The sequence below is a fragment of the Lacerta agilis genome, chromosome 1 (assembly GCF_009819535.1).
Source record: "Lacerta agilis isolate rLacAgi1 chromosome 1, rLacAgi1.pri, whole genome shotgun sequence".
NCBI classification, from domain to species: Eukaryota; Metazoa; Chordata; class Lepidosauria; order Squamata; family Lacertidae; genus Lacerta; species Lacerta agilis.
The window spans coordinates 65,545,186-65,557,680 of record NC_046312.1 but is presented as its reverse complement, the minus strand read 5'-3'; the positions used below and the strand labels follow the sequence as shown (position 1 = coordinate 65,557,680).

At 46.4% G+C, this 12,495-nt stretch overlaps 1 protein-coding gene across 1 annotated transcript in view; it reads left to right on the top strand.

Moving 5' to 3' along the window:
- Positions 1-436: 436 nt before the first annotated feature.
- The window catches only part of MICALCL (MICAL C-terminal like), a 34,641-nt gene continuing 22,582 nt past the window's right edge, over positions 437-12,495 (top strand). Inside the window, exons 1-3 of the mRNA XM_033152323.1 lie at positions 437-612; positions 3,421-3,593; positions 7,653-7,730. Of these exons, the coding sequence (XP_033008214.1) occupies positions 557-612; positions 3,421-3,593; positions 7,653-7,730 (307 nt within the window). The 5' untranslated portion in view covers positions 437-556. The remainder of the gene's footprint in view (positions 613-3,420; positions 3,594-7,652; positions 7,731-12,495) is intronic.

The following is a 12,495-nucleotide window of genomic DNA, read 5'->3' as shown; positions in this document are numbered from 1 at the left end:
GAAAGAAAGAAAGTTCTAGTGGGGCTAAATTTATCTGATTTAGCAACCTTTGCCTCTCCATTTTTCTGTAAAGAAGCCCAATGAAACTACCAGTCATTTTAGTGGACCATATACCAACTTTCTGCACAAGCAACATATTCTAGGCTATTGCAGCTACATAAATAGCACCGTTCACATCTATTGTGGGCCAATTCCATCACTCAATGAGATTTTCCATGCACTGATTATCCCTAGGACTCTCTTTGAATTGAGAATGGTTGGTATTCTGCAAAACTGCGTGGCTCTCCAGAGCTGATTTCCTCCAAAATGGCAGCGTTTGAAGCATTGCACAGTCTTTACTGTAGCAATAATGTACCTGAAGAAATGACTCAATGTCACTAAATACATTGATACAATGTGGCATATTTTCATTTCTTTTATCTTTCCTGTAGATTGCTTTAAATATCCAATAGATGGACCAGCATCTCCAAAGAAGTTCAAGAACGTCCCTGAGCTTGGCAGGTGCTCCTCTGTGTCCTCTGAGTGGGCCTTGGTAAGAGTTATCCCAGAGGAAGAGATGACGGAAAACAACCTTCTGGCTGTCCGGGTTATGGTGACCAGTGATGGAAGCAGGTATTTTGGGATGCTTGGATTTAGGAACTGAAACCAGCCTGTTTCCCAGCAGGAAGGAGAAAACATAGTTTAGGAAAACCCAGGCATTATAAAGTCTGTTTGTTAAAATAAACACAGGAGGTGGTATGGGGGAAGGAAGGATGATGCACCAGGAACATTAATTTTTACAGCTGCCTTGAACCTCTTGTGGGCATATGATTAACTTGCAGGAAATATTTACATCCTACACAAAGTTCTGAGTCAGTGCTTTGGGGGGAGGGATTTAATTGAATCAAGACTGGTTCTACCTCTTATAAAAATTACAGTATTTGAGGACTACTAGAGTTTTCAGGGAAGTAGTACATTCTAGGCCATGATTTTCATCACCTAAATATGACGAAGTCCTGCCCTGTTTTGCACTTTAATTACTTTAGCTCAAAGGTAGCCGACGTGGACTAAAACTCACATCATCCATCACCATTGGCCTTGCTGGCTGGGACTGATGGGACACAGAGTCCAACAACATCTGGAGGGGAGGACACTAGGTCCATTTATTGCAGCTCTCCTGGTTTGAAGAACCATCCAAAACCCAAAGATAGCAAAATTTTAAGAAAAGAGGGATTGGACATTAGTTAAAATGCAGAAAATATGACTAGGGGCAAAAAACAGGGAAAATAAGATTTTTTAAAGGAGAGGGAACTTAATAAATAGCCCCTGAGAACAAGCAAAACTTGTGTACACAGTTTTCATATACAGTGGACACTCAGGTGCACGTGTGTGATGCAATTTGGCATTTGTGTGCATGCACGAGCGCTGAAACCCGGAAGTAACCCATTCCGGTACTTCCAGGTTCAGCGTGAGCACAACCCAAAAAGTCATAACCCGCAGCAGCCGTAACATGAGGTATGACTGTATAATAATAATGATAACTTATTCTTATACCCCGCCCATCTGGCTGGGTTTCTCCAGCCACTCTGGGCGGCTCCCGACAGAATTAAAAGCACAATAAAACATCAAACACGAAAAGGTTCTATACACCTTATACATAAGCAAATAGAGAATGCTAGGGGTACAGGGATTAAGAGTATGCCTTTGCTTCTATTCCAAATTCTTGCATTCTGAATTCATTTCCAAAATGAAATAAATGCATGTTTGTTTATTCATAATTCATTTGGGGGGGGGGGTGTTGATGAAAATATAGAAGCAAATGGGAGGAGCAGTTATTGGAACTGATGAGGCATTGCATTGCATTGCTTTGCAAATGGACCATTCTGTAGGAAGGGGGGATCTTGGAGTGCTCTGAAAGTGTCAAGACATGAGAACTGTCAAACCTGAAGCATAGAAACATTGACATCAAAACTTTGCAAAGGCTTCCTGAGGCACTGCAAACTGATACAACAAGGGAACATTTTGTAGGGAGGAGGGGGATCTCAGAGTGCTCTGAAGGTGCCATGACATGAAAACTGTCCAACTTGTTGAAGTGGAGAGCAACTGGGAAGCTTAAGCGATGTAAGGATAGGAGAGAGATTCAATTCAGTTTGCATTTAAAAGTGAACCTACCTGATGTCAGGGCGGGTGTCGGAAACAGGTCAGCAGTGAAGTTAGCACTTTACTCAAAGAAACAGCTCAGGCCTAATGAGCACAGCAACTCTTCCCAGTAAGTCTTGCCCCAAAGAGGCAGTTGTGAGACTGATGGTCCCCACCTTCCCATAGCTCCCTAAGTCACCTCCTTCGGTTCCTTCCCAAGCAATCTGAGGCTCCATCGTCTTGCCTGTATTTTCTCTGCCATCTACATGCCTCTTCAGTTTCTGGGAGACCAGGGGGATGAGAGCTGGTCAAAGCAGGATGGGGACACCCCCTGGCGTCTTTAGCAGCCTGTCTCATATCTGTCTTGCTACACCCCACAACTGCTCTCCAGCCTCTGTTTCTGCCTCTGAGTCTGGACTGCTGTCTTCCACAGCCTCTTCCTGCTCACTAAGCCCTGTTACCTCTTCCATTTCCAACATCTCCTCCTCCCAGTTTGCTCCCTCTTCTTCCTCTGACCACTCATCATCATCATCATCATCCCACCATCAATTCCCAGGCTCTAAACCATCTTACCTTAAGGGTTCCCCAGCTGGTGTCTCCCACCATGACACCTGATTTGTACTTTCTGAAACAACAGTGAATTAAAACACAGCCATCCTTCAAAATTCACATTTCTCCAGCAAAGTAATGTGTACAAAAATGCATGTATTTGAGTAAAGGGGGGGATGCATATACTAATTAAAATAGCATAGAAAATAACGTAGGAAACACGTTATTTTAAGGGAAATTGGCTTGCAAAAATGTGTGTATTAGGCAAAATTGCACACGAAAGCGTGTAAATTAGGAGAAGTTCACACTAAAATGCTGGTTAATTTTCTTGAGTTCTTTTAACAACCCCCCCCCCCAAAAAAAAAAAAATTGGGGGAAAGAGAAGCTAAGAGAAACAGAAGCTGACAGATCCATGCATCTCTAAGAGAATGTATCCTGTGGCCTAAGAAAAGCCCACCAGTTCCGATGAAGAAACTCATGGGTTCCCATCAAGCTTAGTAAAAATATCTATGGCGTGAAACAGATTTCTGCCTCAAATTCCTGGAAAGTGCTAAATGTAATTGAAGAAGCTAGTGCCTTTGCAACCAGTGTTAAGCTACTGTGAATATTTAAGTTGCAACTGCTCAGCACTTTCCATTGACCCATGCTTATGAAGTCAGAAGGGCAGCTGTGAAATATTTGGTGGGCAGTTTTGTTCCACTTGCTGGCCATATGTTATTATTGTGACAGGTCTTTCTCTTTGCTGCTTCTTAGCTCAGATCTAGAGCCTGGTTTTGATGGGGACGCATCTATCTCTGAAAGTGATGAAGGGCTGTTCCCATTGCCTGCGCCAAGGACCGGTGCCCCAACCCTACGAAAGCCTCTGTTACGGAACACAAGCTTGGGGAAGAAGGAAGAAGGGCATGAACAGTCCAAGGCTGCAAATGGCAAGTTCTGTAACAACTCAATCTATACACACCATCAAGGGGTCATTCAAAAGCTGTTGTTGTCCAGAGAGCAGAGCCATCTTTCCCATTGGTCTTAGTGGTTTGTTACACCAGGGCGCTGGCCTCTCAGGGGCGCCCTAGCGAGTGGGGGAACTGCGCAGCTTTGCCAGCAGCCTCCCCTCTCCCTGCACGCCCGCCAGCTGCACCCCGCCAACTATATGGCTGGTGGGCGTGCAGCTTCCCTCCCAAGCCTCTGCAGCTACTAAAGACGGGGTTGTTGTCCTCCTCCTGCTTCCTGGCGAAAGGCGGTTCGCAGCCTTCCCGGGCTGCCTTCTCGGGTGCCCTGATGCCGGAGAGCATGTTTGCCAGCATGTTTTCCTGCTTGATCACCGCTGCCACACCAGGGATTGGGGCAGTGGGGGAGGCAGAGGACATTTTCCACCACCCCCTCCCTTGTTTTGTAGTTGCCGGGGGGGGGGCGCCAGAGGGATCTTTGCACCACGGCGCCAGATATGCTTAAGACAGCCCTGGCAGAGAGTGATTGGGTTTAACTGTGCAACTTGTGAATGTTGGGATTCCAAGTTTCCCAAAGCTTTTTAGCTTTCAGGAGCTTGGCCGTAGCTTGCCCACATCTGCAGTAGCCAGGACAAGAGGGTGGAGCTCCTGCACCTTTAATAGTTAGATCTGCTGAAGCTAGAGCAGGTTAGATCTTCTGAAATGCCTTTAGCTCCAGAACTATTAGCAGCCCATGAGCTCTGCCATCTTTGGTAACTGACCACTCTAACCAGATTCCACTGTGACACAGCCAATGGCGGCCAGAGGGACTGTGACTCTACAACTCAAGAGCAGAGGTAGGGAACCTGTGGCCCTTCAAATGTTAATGAACTGCAATTCGCATCATCACTGGCCATTGGCTGTGCTTGCTGGTGCCGATGGGAGGTGTAGTTCAGCAATGTCTGGAGAGCCAATGGTTCCCCACACCTGCTCTAGAGAATGGGGAGGGGATTGTGGAATTAAAAAGAAAAACATCACAGAATACATCCAAACAACTGAACACAACACCGCAAAAATGCATAGGCCTGAATCTGCATGGTTGCAAGGTAAGTGTTATTAAACACAACAATACTCATAGAATCCTGAATAGGTTTCATTCTTTTACTTTTCCATTTTTCCATTATTTTATCCTTGTTTCGTTTCTAAAGACGAAGGCTTTTCATCATGACCTGTAACTGCTCTGCAACCACAGGCTTCTCCAGTTGCCTTTGATGTGAAATTGTTCAGAGAAATATCAAGTGGAGGTTAATTTGGTTTTTTGCTCTGACAGCACATTGCAAACATAAATTTTCAGAACAATAACTTGATAAAAGGGCAATATTTTAATCCAAGCACCCCAGGCAAAGAGCCTTGTATGAATTAAGTTGCTGTTTGAATAACGATTATCTTTTGAAATGCAACAGGGAACTGAAGAGGTGTCCAGCTGAAGAGGACCATGTGTAATAACAGCAAAGGCCTTTCTCTTCCCCTTGCTTTGTTTTGGCCAAATAAAGCTCAACTTTCTTTCTCAAGACCAATCTATGTTACAAATGTTCCCCTTAGCTTGCTGTTATCTTACCTCCAAACTCTTCATTGTCATTGACAGGGTCACATGGTACATCATGTATTTTCTCCCTTTTTTGCTCTTTAGTTGCCTTTTATATCTCTGTTCCACCCCTGCGGCTCTGTTGCATATGCTTTCTTACTTGCATTGTTTGTTTGCCTGCGCAGTGCAACTAGCTTTTTCCTGAAGCATATTGGAATAGTTCTGTTTATTGTGCTCTGCATATTCCCATGGGAATGGCCATGGTGATAAATAACTTCTGCAGAGAAAGACAAATGTTACATTTTCTCCCTCAGTTGTTTTTTTTTAAATATGAAAGCCCACATGGAAGAGGAACAATAAGAGCCATAGAATCTGCAGCACACAAAACAAGCTCTTGTGACACAGGATTTTGCAAAAGTTAATCATTTAAAAGTTGAACAGCAGTTCCAAGGAGTTGAGAAGTGGCACTTTCTGAGCAAACACTGGTTGGTGAATGTTGCCCTCTAGTGGTTAATAGGCACTTTCATATTGATCTGCATGCCTGCTTGGTCTTTCTATGCTTGAAAAACAGAATTCTTAACTGTATACTCTGCTGGCAGGGGTGAGGAGCAGAAGCTGTGCCTCTCTAGATGGTGTTGGACTCCAGCTTCCATCAGCATCACCCAGTGGTCAGCGGATGATGGGAGCTAGTAGTCCAACAATATCCAGAGGCAATGGTATCTGAAGAAGTGTGCATGCACACGAAAGCTCATACCAAGAACAAACTTAGTTGGTCTCTAAGGTGCTACTGGAAAGAATTTTTTATTTTATTTTGTTTTGACTATGGCAGACCAACATGGCTACCCACCTGTAAACAGAGGCAAGAAGGTTTTCTGCCTCTGCTCTACTGCTTAAAATGAAGGCCTTTTCAGCTGACACTAAAGATGCAACCGGTGCTGTTTTGTTGGGAAAATGTGTGCCAGAACTCACTCTTGTTCTCTTAGAATGACAATGATGACCACCTGAGAGGTGTCGGAACTGAGTTCCGGCTGAAAAAACTAGAACACTTGCTTCTGGGTTTGCAGCATTCAGGAGCCGATTTGTTCAGCAACTAAGCCATTCGGGAACCAAGGTTCCACTGTATATATTTACTCAGAAGTAAATCCTATTAAATGGTGGAAAACTTACTCCCAGTGTGTATACAGGATTGCAAAAGAAAAGTGCTTTAACCCTGCTGTTTTGTGTGTGTGTATATAAGTTACTAATGGAAAATGTCTGATCTAGATAGTGCAGATCTAGAGATGGTTTGGTGTTTGATTTGGAATTGCCAATGTGTTACAGTAGCTCAGTGGGGGGGGGTGTATGTTATTCTTGGGACCACGGAACAGAGCCGTCTTAAGGGGATCTGCCGCCCTGGCGCGGCTATCCCTCCGGCGCCCCCGCCATGCCGCCTCTCCGCCGCCTCCCTCCCGCGCTTGCCGCCCCTTGGGAGGGGGGTGGGCGAGCGGGGGGATGAGGGGCGTGGCGCTGGAGCGGCGCGGGGCTCTGCGCGCCCTTCCAGCGCTTCCGGGACGGGAGGCGAGGGCGGCCGGCTCGCGCTCCCGCGCACGCACATCCGGATGGCGCGGCGCAGCCGGGCGGCGCGGCTGGGCAGCTTGTGCCCCATCGGGTGGGCGGCCGGCTGCGCGCGGAGCGCCACCCGGCTGCGCCGCGCCACCCAGCTGCGCACGGAAGCGCGAGCCGGCCGCCCTCGCCTCCCGTCCCGGAAGCGCTGGAAGGGCGCGCAGAGCTCCTGTGCTCTGCTGGGCAGCCAGAGGGCGTGGTGTGGCCGGCCAGCTCCCTTGCCGGGAGTCAGAGGGCGCTGCCGGCAGGCGCTGCCAGCGGGGCTGGAGGACGGAGGCGCCCTCCAGGCCATTGCGCCCTGGCGCGCCGCGCCACCAGCCCCAATGGATGAGACGGCTCTGCCACGGAATTTCACTCCCTGGGCAGGGAATGGAAGCACAAAAGGACATACAGTTGCTTGACCCCTTAGTGAAACCTCTATTCATTCAATATATCAGGGGTGGCCAACTTCCAAGAGACTGCGATCTACTCACAGAGTTAAAAACTGGCAGTGATCTACCCCCTTTTGGGGGGTTCAGGTCAAAGTTGTTGAGCTTTTTTAAGGAAGGAAAGCCCTGTTTTTTGGGGTTCACATAAAAGTTGTTGAGCTTCTTTAGGGAGGAGGAAAGCGATATTGAGCTTTTTTAAAGGAAGGAAAGCCCTTTTTTTGGTGGTTCAGGTCATTTTAGAGGTGCAGGGCAAAGAAGTTGAGGTTTTTTTTAGGGCAGCCAAAGTTTTTTAGCTTCTTTGGGGGGAGCCACTGATCTACCAGTGATCTACCACAGACGTCCAGTGATCTACCGGTAGATCACGATCTACCTGTTGGACATGCCTGCAATATATTATTTTAAGTCTTTTTCAAATGGACCATTTTAAAGTGTCCTTTTCCATCTCTTTAGCTCTCCAGCGAGCCCACAGCCTTCGAGAACCTTCTGCATCAAAAAAGTACCAAAACTGGAAGAAGAAAATTCAGTCAAGTAAGATTTAGAATGGGTGTTAACTGTTCTCATTTCCTCTGGTTCTCTGCTCCAGATTTCCCCTGCTGGGGTTTCAAATGCATGAGAGTCACATGATTGGTTCTCCCTTCTGGCCCATCCTGTGTCTGCAAAACATATGTGTTAGAAGTTGGAGTCCAACAGTATCAGTGGAGGAGCATCTGCCTTGCTTGCAGAAGGCTATCCATGGCCCCTAACCCTGATGCCTACGTTCTGCTTCCACTAGCTTCTTTATGAATGCCAGGTGCTGGAAGGGAGAGTGTTGTTGCGCTTGGGTCCTGCTTGTGGGCTTCCCAGAGGCGTCTGGTTGGTGTCTGTGACAACTGCATCCTTTGCTAGATGGGCCCACTGGCCTGATCCTGCAAGACTCTTCTTATACTCTTACGACAGAATGTCCCAGGTTCAATCCCTGATATCTGCAAGTCAGGGTGGGAATGTCTCCAGTCTGAAACCCCAGATAGCTGCTGCCCTAGATGGGCCAATGATCTGATTTGGTGTAATGGAGCTTCCTGTGTTCCTGTGATACTGCTCAGGAATCTCTTGCTTGTGGTCTGTCTTCTACTATGTACATGTGGGTCTCTCAGCATCAGGGGACACACTGGGGTCTCTGAGCAAGTTGCTGTCACAGTGGCATGCCCATTTGGTTGGCACAGTTACATACAATCTCTGAAGCTGTTATTTGGCTTCTGCAACACATTCTACCTTTGAAGGTGACCTGGAAACTACAACTAATCCAGAATGCGGCAGCTAGACTGATGACCGCCGGGACCTGAAAGACCTACATTGGCTCTCAATACGTTTGCAAGCACAACTCAAAGTGTTGGTGCTGACCTTTAAAGACCTAAACAACCTCAGCCCAGTATACTTGAAGGAGCGTCTCCACCCCCATCGTTCAACCCAGACACTGAGGTCCAGCGCTGAGGGCCTTCTGGCGGTTCCCTTGCTGCGAGAAGTGAGGTTACAGGGAACCAGGCCTTCTTGGTAGTGGTGCCCGCCCTGTGGAATGCCCTCCCAACAGATATCAAGGAAATAAACAACTATCATATCTGACTTTTATCATATATCTGAAGGCATTTATTATTATTATTATTATTATTATTATTATTATTATTAGGCACAGTAATTGTGGGAACTTGCCAGAGCCCACTTCCTATAATAATGTTGTTGATGATGCCGATGACAACAACAACAACAACAACAACAACAACAACAACAAAAAACCAACAAACAAATAATAAAATGGTACCTCAGGTTAAGAACTTAATTCGTTCTGGAGGTCCATTCTTAACCTGAAACTGTTCTTAACCTGAGGTACCACTTTAGCTAACGGGGCCTCCCGCTGTCACCGCATGGCCGCCGTGCAATTTCTGTCCTCATCCTGAAGCAAAGTTCTTAACCTGAGGCGCTATTTCTGGGTTAGCAGAGTCTGCAACCTGAAGCGTCTGTAACCTGAAGCGCCTGTAACCCGAGTTACCACTGTAATAATAATAATAGCATTAAGAGTAATAATCCTGACAGCAGCGTCCACAATTAGTTTCTATTTTCTTCTCCTTTTCTGTAGTTTCTTCCTCTTCTACTGAAGTTTGTAAGACCTGTTTTTCTATAGCTGTGCCTTCGCCTACTGGTTAAAAAGCAACAAGAGGCAAAACTTTAACAATCTTTTGGTGGGTGGAGAGCAAGCCTACTGCCAGCTCATTTTGCAACATGCTCATTTACACATTTGTTTAAAGCTTTGCCTATCTATGTGTGTAAACCTCCCATGTGGGTCTGGTGATGAATCTCCAGAGGGAGCTAACAGCCCACCAGAAGGAGATGAGTGAATTTTAAGAAAATAGCAAAACCCATCTACTGACAGAAACCAGCTCCTGCCCCAACCACAGTTTTTTTATTCACCCCCTCCACCCCCTGCCCCCATTGTCTGAAAAACTGTGGTTTTAATATCTTTGTAAAATTCAGTGTGTCTAGAAACCGGAATCTTCAACGTGGACTTTTCACCCAGGCCAGTGTGTGTGTGTGCATAAGTTCAGTTCACTCCCCCCCAAGTGAGCACATTTCATGATGTCAACGTAAAAATAAGGGGAGCTGTAATCTCTTCCATAATCTGGTTAGAAGTGCAGTCACATAATTTTCAAATAAGCCTTTAAACTGGATCAGTCAATCAAACAAACAAACGGACAGGAACAGTTTTTCTGTTGGCTTGCGGTGAAGCCGAGTTCCTAAGGTTCAGGTGTTTGTGTCATCTGAATTCATTTGCACCTGTTCATGCAAAATTCATCTTTCTCTCCGCTAAACAATTCCAGGGCTTCCCCCACCTCCACAAGCAGCCAATTTCAAAAGCTAATCTGATGCAGGTGTGCTTCAGTGCTTTTGTCTAGGTTTCCTGCTTTTGGCACTAATTTGGGTGCCATGATCTAATGAAGGGAAAAGAGGGGTGTAGCTGAAGAAAATCACATGTTGCTGCTGGAATAGCAAGGTGGTGCAAGTGTTGAAGTTTGGCATATCTATTGCAGCAGATTGCAGAAATAGTCTGTTAAGACTGCTGATTGAAAGAGTAAAGAAACTTAAGATTGGCTACACCTGACAAGCAAATCCATTCAGAGTACATACAAGCTTATACAGGAGCAGATGGGGCTCATTAAACTGCAAGGTAGCCCGCCTAAGAGAAGGAAAACCCTAATCCAGTGGAGGCCAAACTTGGCCCTCCAGCTGTTTTGGGACTACAACTCCCATCATCCAGTGAGAGAGCCAGTGTGGTGTAGTGGTTAAGAGCGGTAGACTCGTAATCTGGGGAACCGGGTTCGCGTCTCCGCTCCTCCACATGCAGCTGCTGGGTGACCTTGGGCTAGTCACACTTCTTTGAAGTCTCTCAGCCCCACTCACCTCACAGAGTGTTTGTTGTGGGGGAGGAAGGGAAAGAGAATGTTAGCCGCTTTGAGACTCCTTCGGATAGTGATAAAGCGGGGTATCAAATCCAAACTCTTCTTCATCATATTCTTCTTCTTCTTCTTTCTTCATCCCTAGCTAACAGGACCAGTGGTCAGGGGTGATGAGAATTGTAGTCCCAAAACAGCTGGAGGGCCACGTTTGGCCATCACTGCCCTAATCCTAAACCTCCACTGCCTTGCAATTATACTCAGTCATGAGAAACGCTTCAGGAATAAACCCCAAGGAACAATCTGTATCCATTGCCTTGTGAAACATCTTTGGGAGAAGCAAAAGCTAAGGAGTAAACTCTACACAAATTGAGAGTGGAGTCTCTAAAATGGTTGGATAGCATGTTGTATGCCTCCTTGCGGCAACTCCTGCAGCCAAGCTGGTGCCAAACGCATTGCTCTGCTTTCCTTTGGACCACATCAGTGAGGCTGATATTGTTGTCTGTGCAGCCCAAGACCTCCACACACTGCCCAGGTTTGCGCTCAAGGGAGGTCACTTCAGTGCTGCTAACATAGCAAAACAAGCTTATGCATGGCTTTCCTGGAGTCATGAAGTTAACAAAAGGAAGGTCTAAGAAAGAAGAAGCAGAAGAAGAAGAAGAAGAAGAAGAATTTGCAGGTAGATATTCAAGAAGGAATCAGCAAGGGAAGAATGTTGTTGTTGTTGTTCAGTCGTTCAGTCGTGTCCGACTCTTCGTGACCCCATGGACCAGAGCATGCCAGGCACGCCTATCCTTCACTGCCTCTCGCAGTTTGGCCAATAGATAGCTTTTTTTGTCTACTGCCCCACACTGGTTCAGGTTATGTATTGCAAGCATTGTTGCTTTACTCTCAGTCATGAGCTGGTCACCCCATGAAAGGAAGAAAGGAAGAAAGAAAGAAAAGGATGACAAGTGGTTAAGGAGATGGGGCTTAAAATGTTTGGGATGTTTTATGCTTAGAAGAAAGGATGGTTGGGGAAGGATGATGGTGGGATGCAGAGAGCATGGGAGGGAATCCTCCCCCCCCCCCACATTATGCTAGAACCTGTGAAATTGCTGGGAGATTCAGGACAAACAAAATCCTGTTTTCACACAGTACATACTGTAATAAATGCATGGAATGAGTTGCCACAAGATGTGGTGGTAGCCACTGGCTTAGATCAGATGGGTAGAAGGTAGATCTTGATTTCTCAAATACATCCTGTTTCTTAATTCTAAGGTTGTTTCCCAAGCTGCTATTGTGCACCTGGCTCGGACTGGTGGATTTTGGGGTTCTGGAAAACCAAAGCCTGCCCACATCTGGCTTCACAGCTTCAACCTGAGCTTAGACATAGTTATGAAGGGCCACTCTTACTTAGCTAACTAATCCTCAAGGTTCAGAGGTGCTATTCTGAATAGCAGCTGCTATGGAGCAAGCAAAGGGAGAGGATGTGGCCTTCATGGAACCTTTTAGCTTGCAAAGTAAAACTAAATATAAAGTATGGTGATGCTGGCAAGGGAACCTGTGGTTACAAGGCTCCTCTCAAGCCCAGCTAGCTGGCTTTCCAAGAAGCATCTAGTTGACCACTGTTGGAAGCAGGTCGTTGGACTATGGTGGCCTTTGGTCTGAATCAACAGAGCTGCTGTAACCTCCTTTCCTTGAATCCTAGGATCTGAAGGTGAAACTAAGAAGGGTGGGGAAGAAGCACATTATAAGGAAACTGCTAGGAACCACTGTAGCAAGGCTATCCCAGTCCAGAAATGGCCATAGATGGCAAACCTGCTGGAGCTGGGACAACTTTGCTAGGCACTTGGGGGCAAAGGTTGCTCAGGGTCGAGAGCACGGTCTGTTCC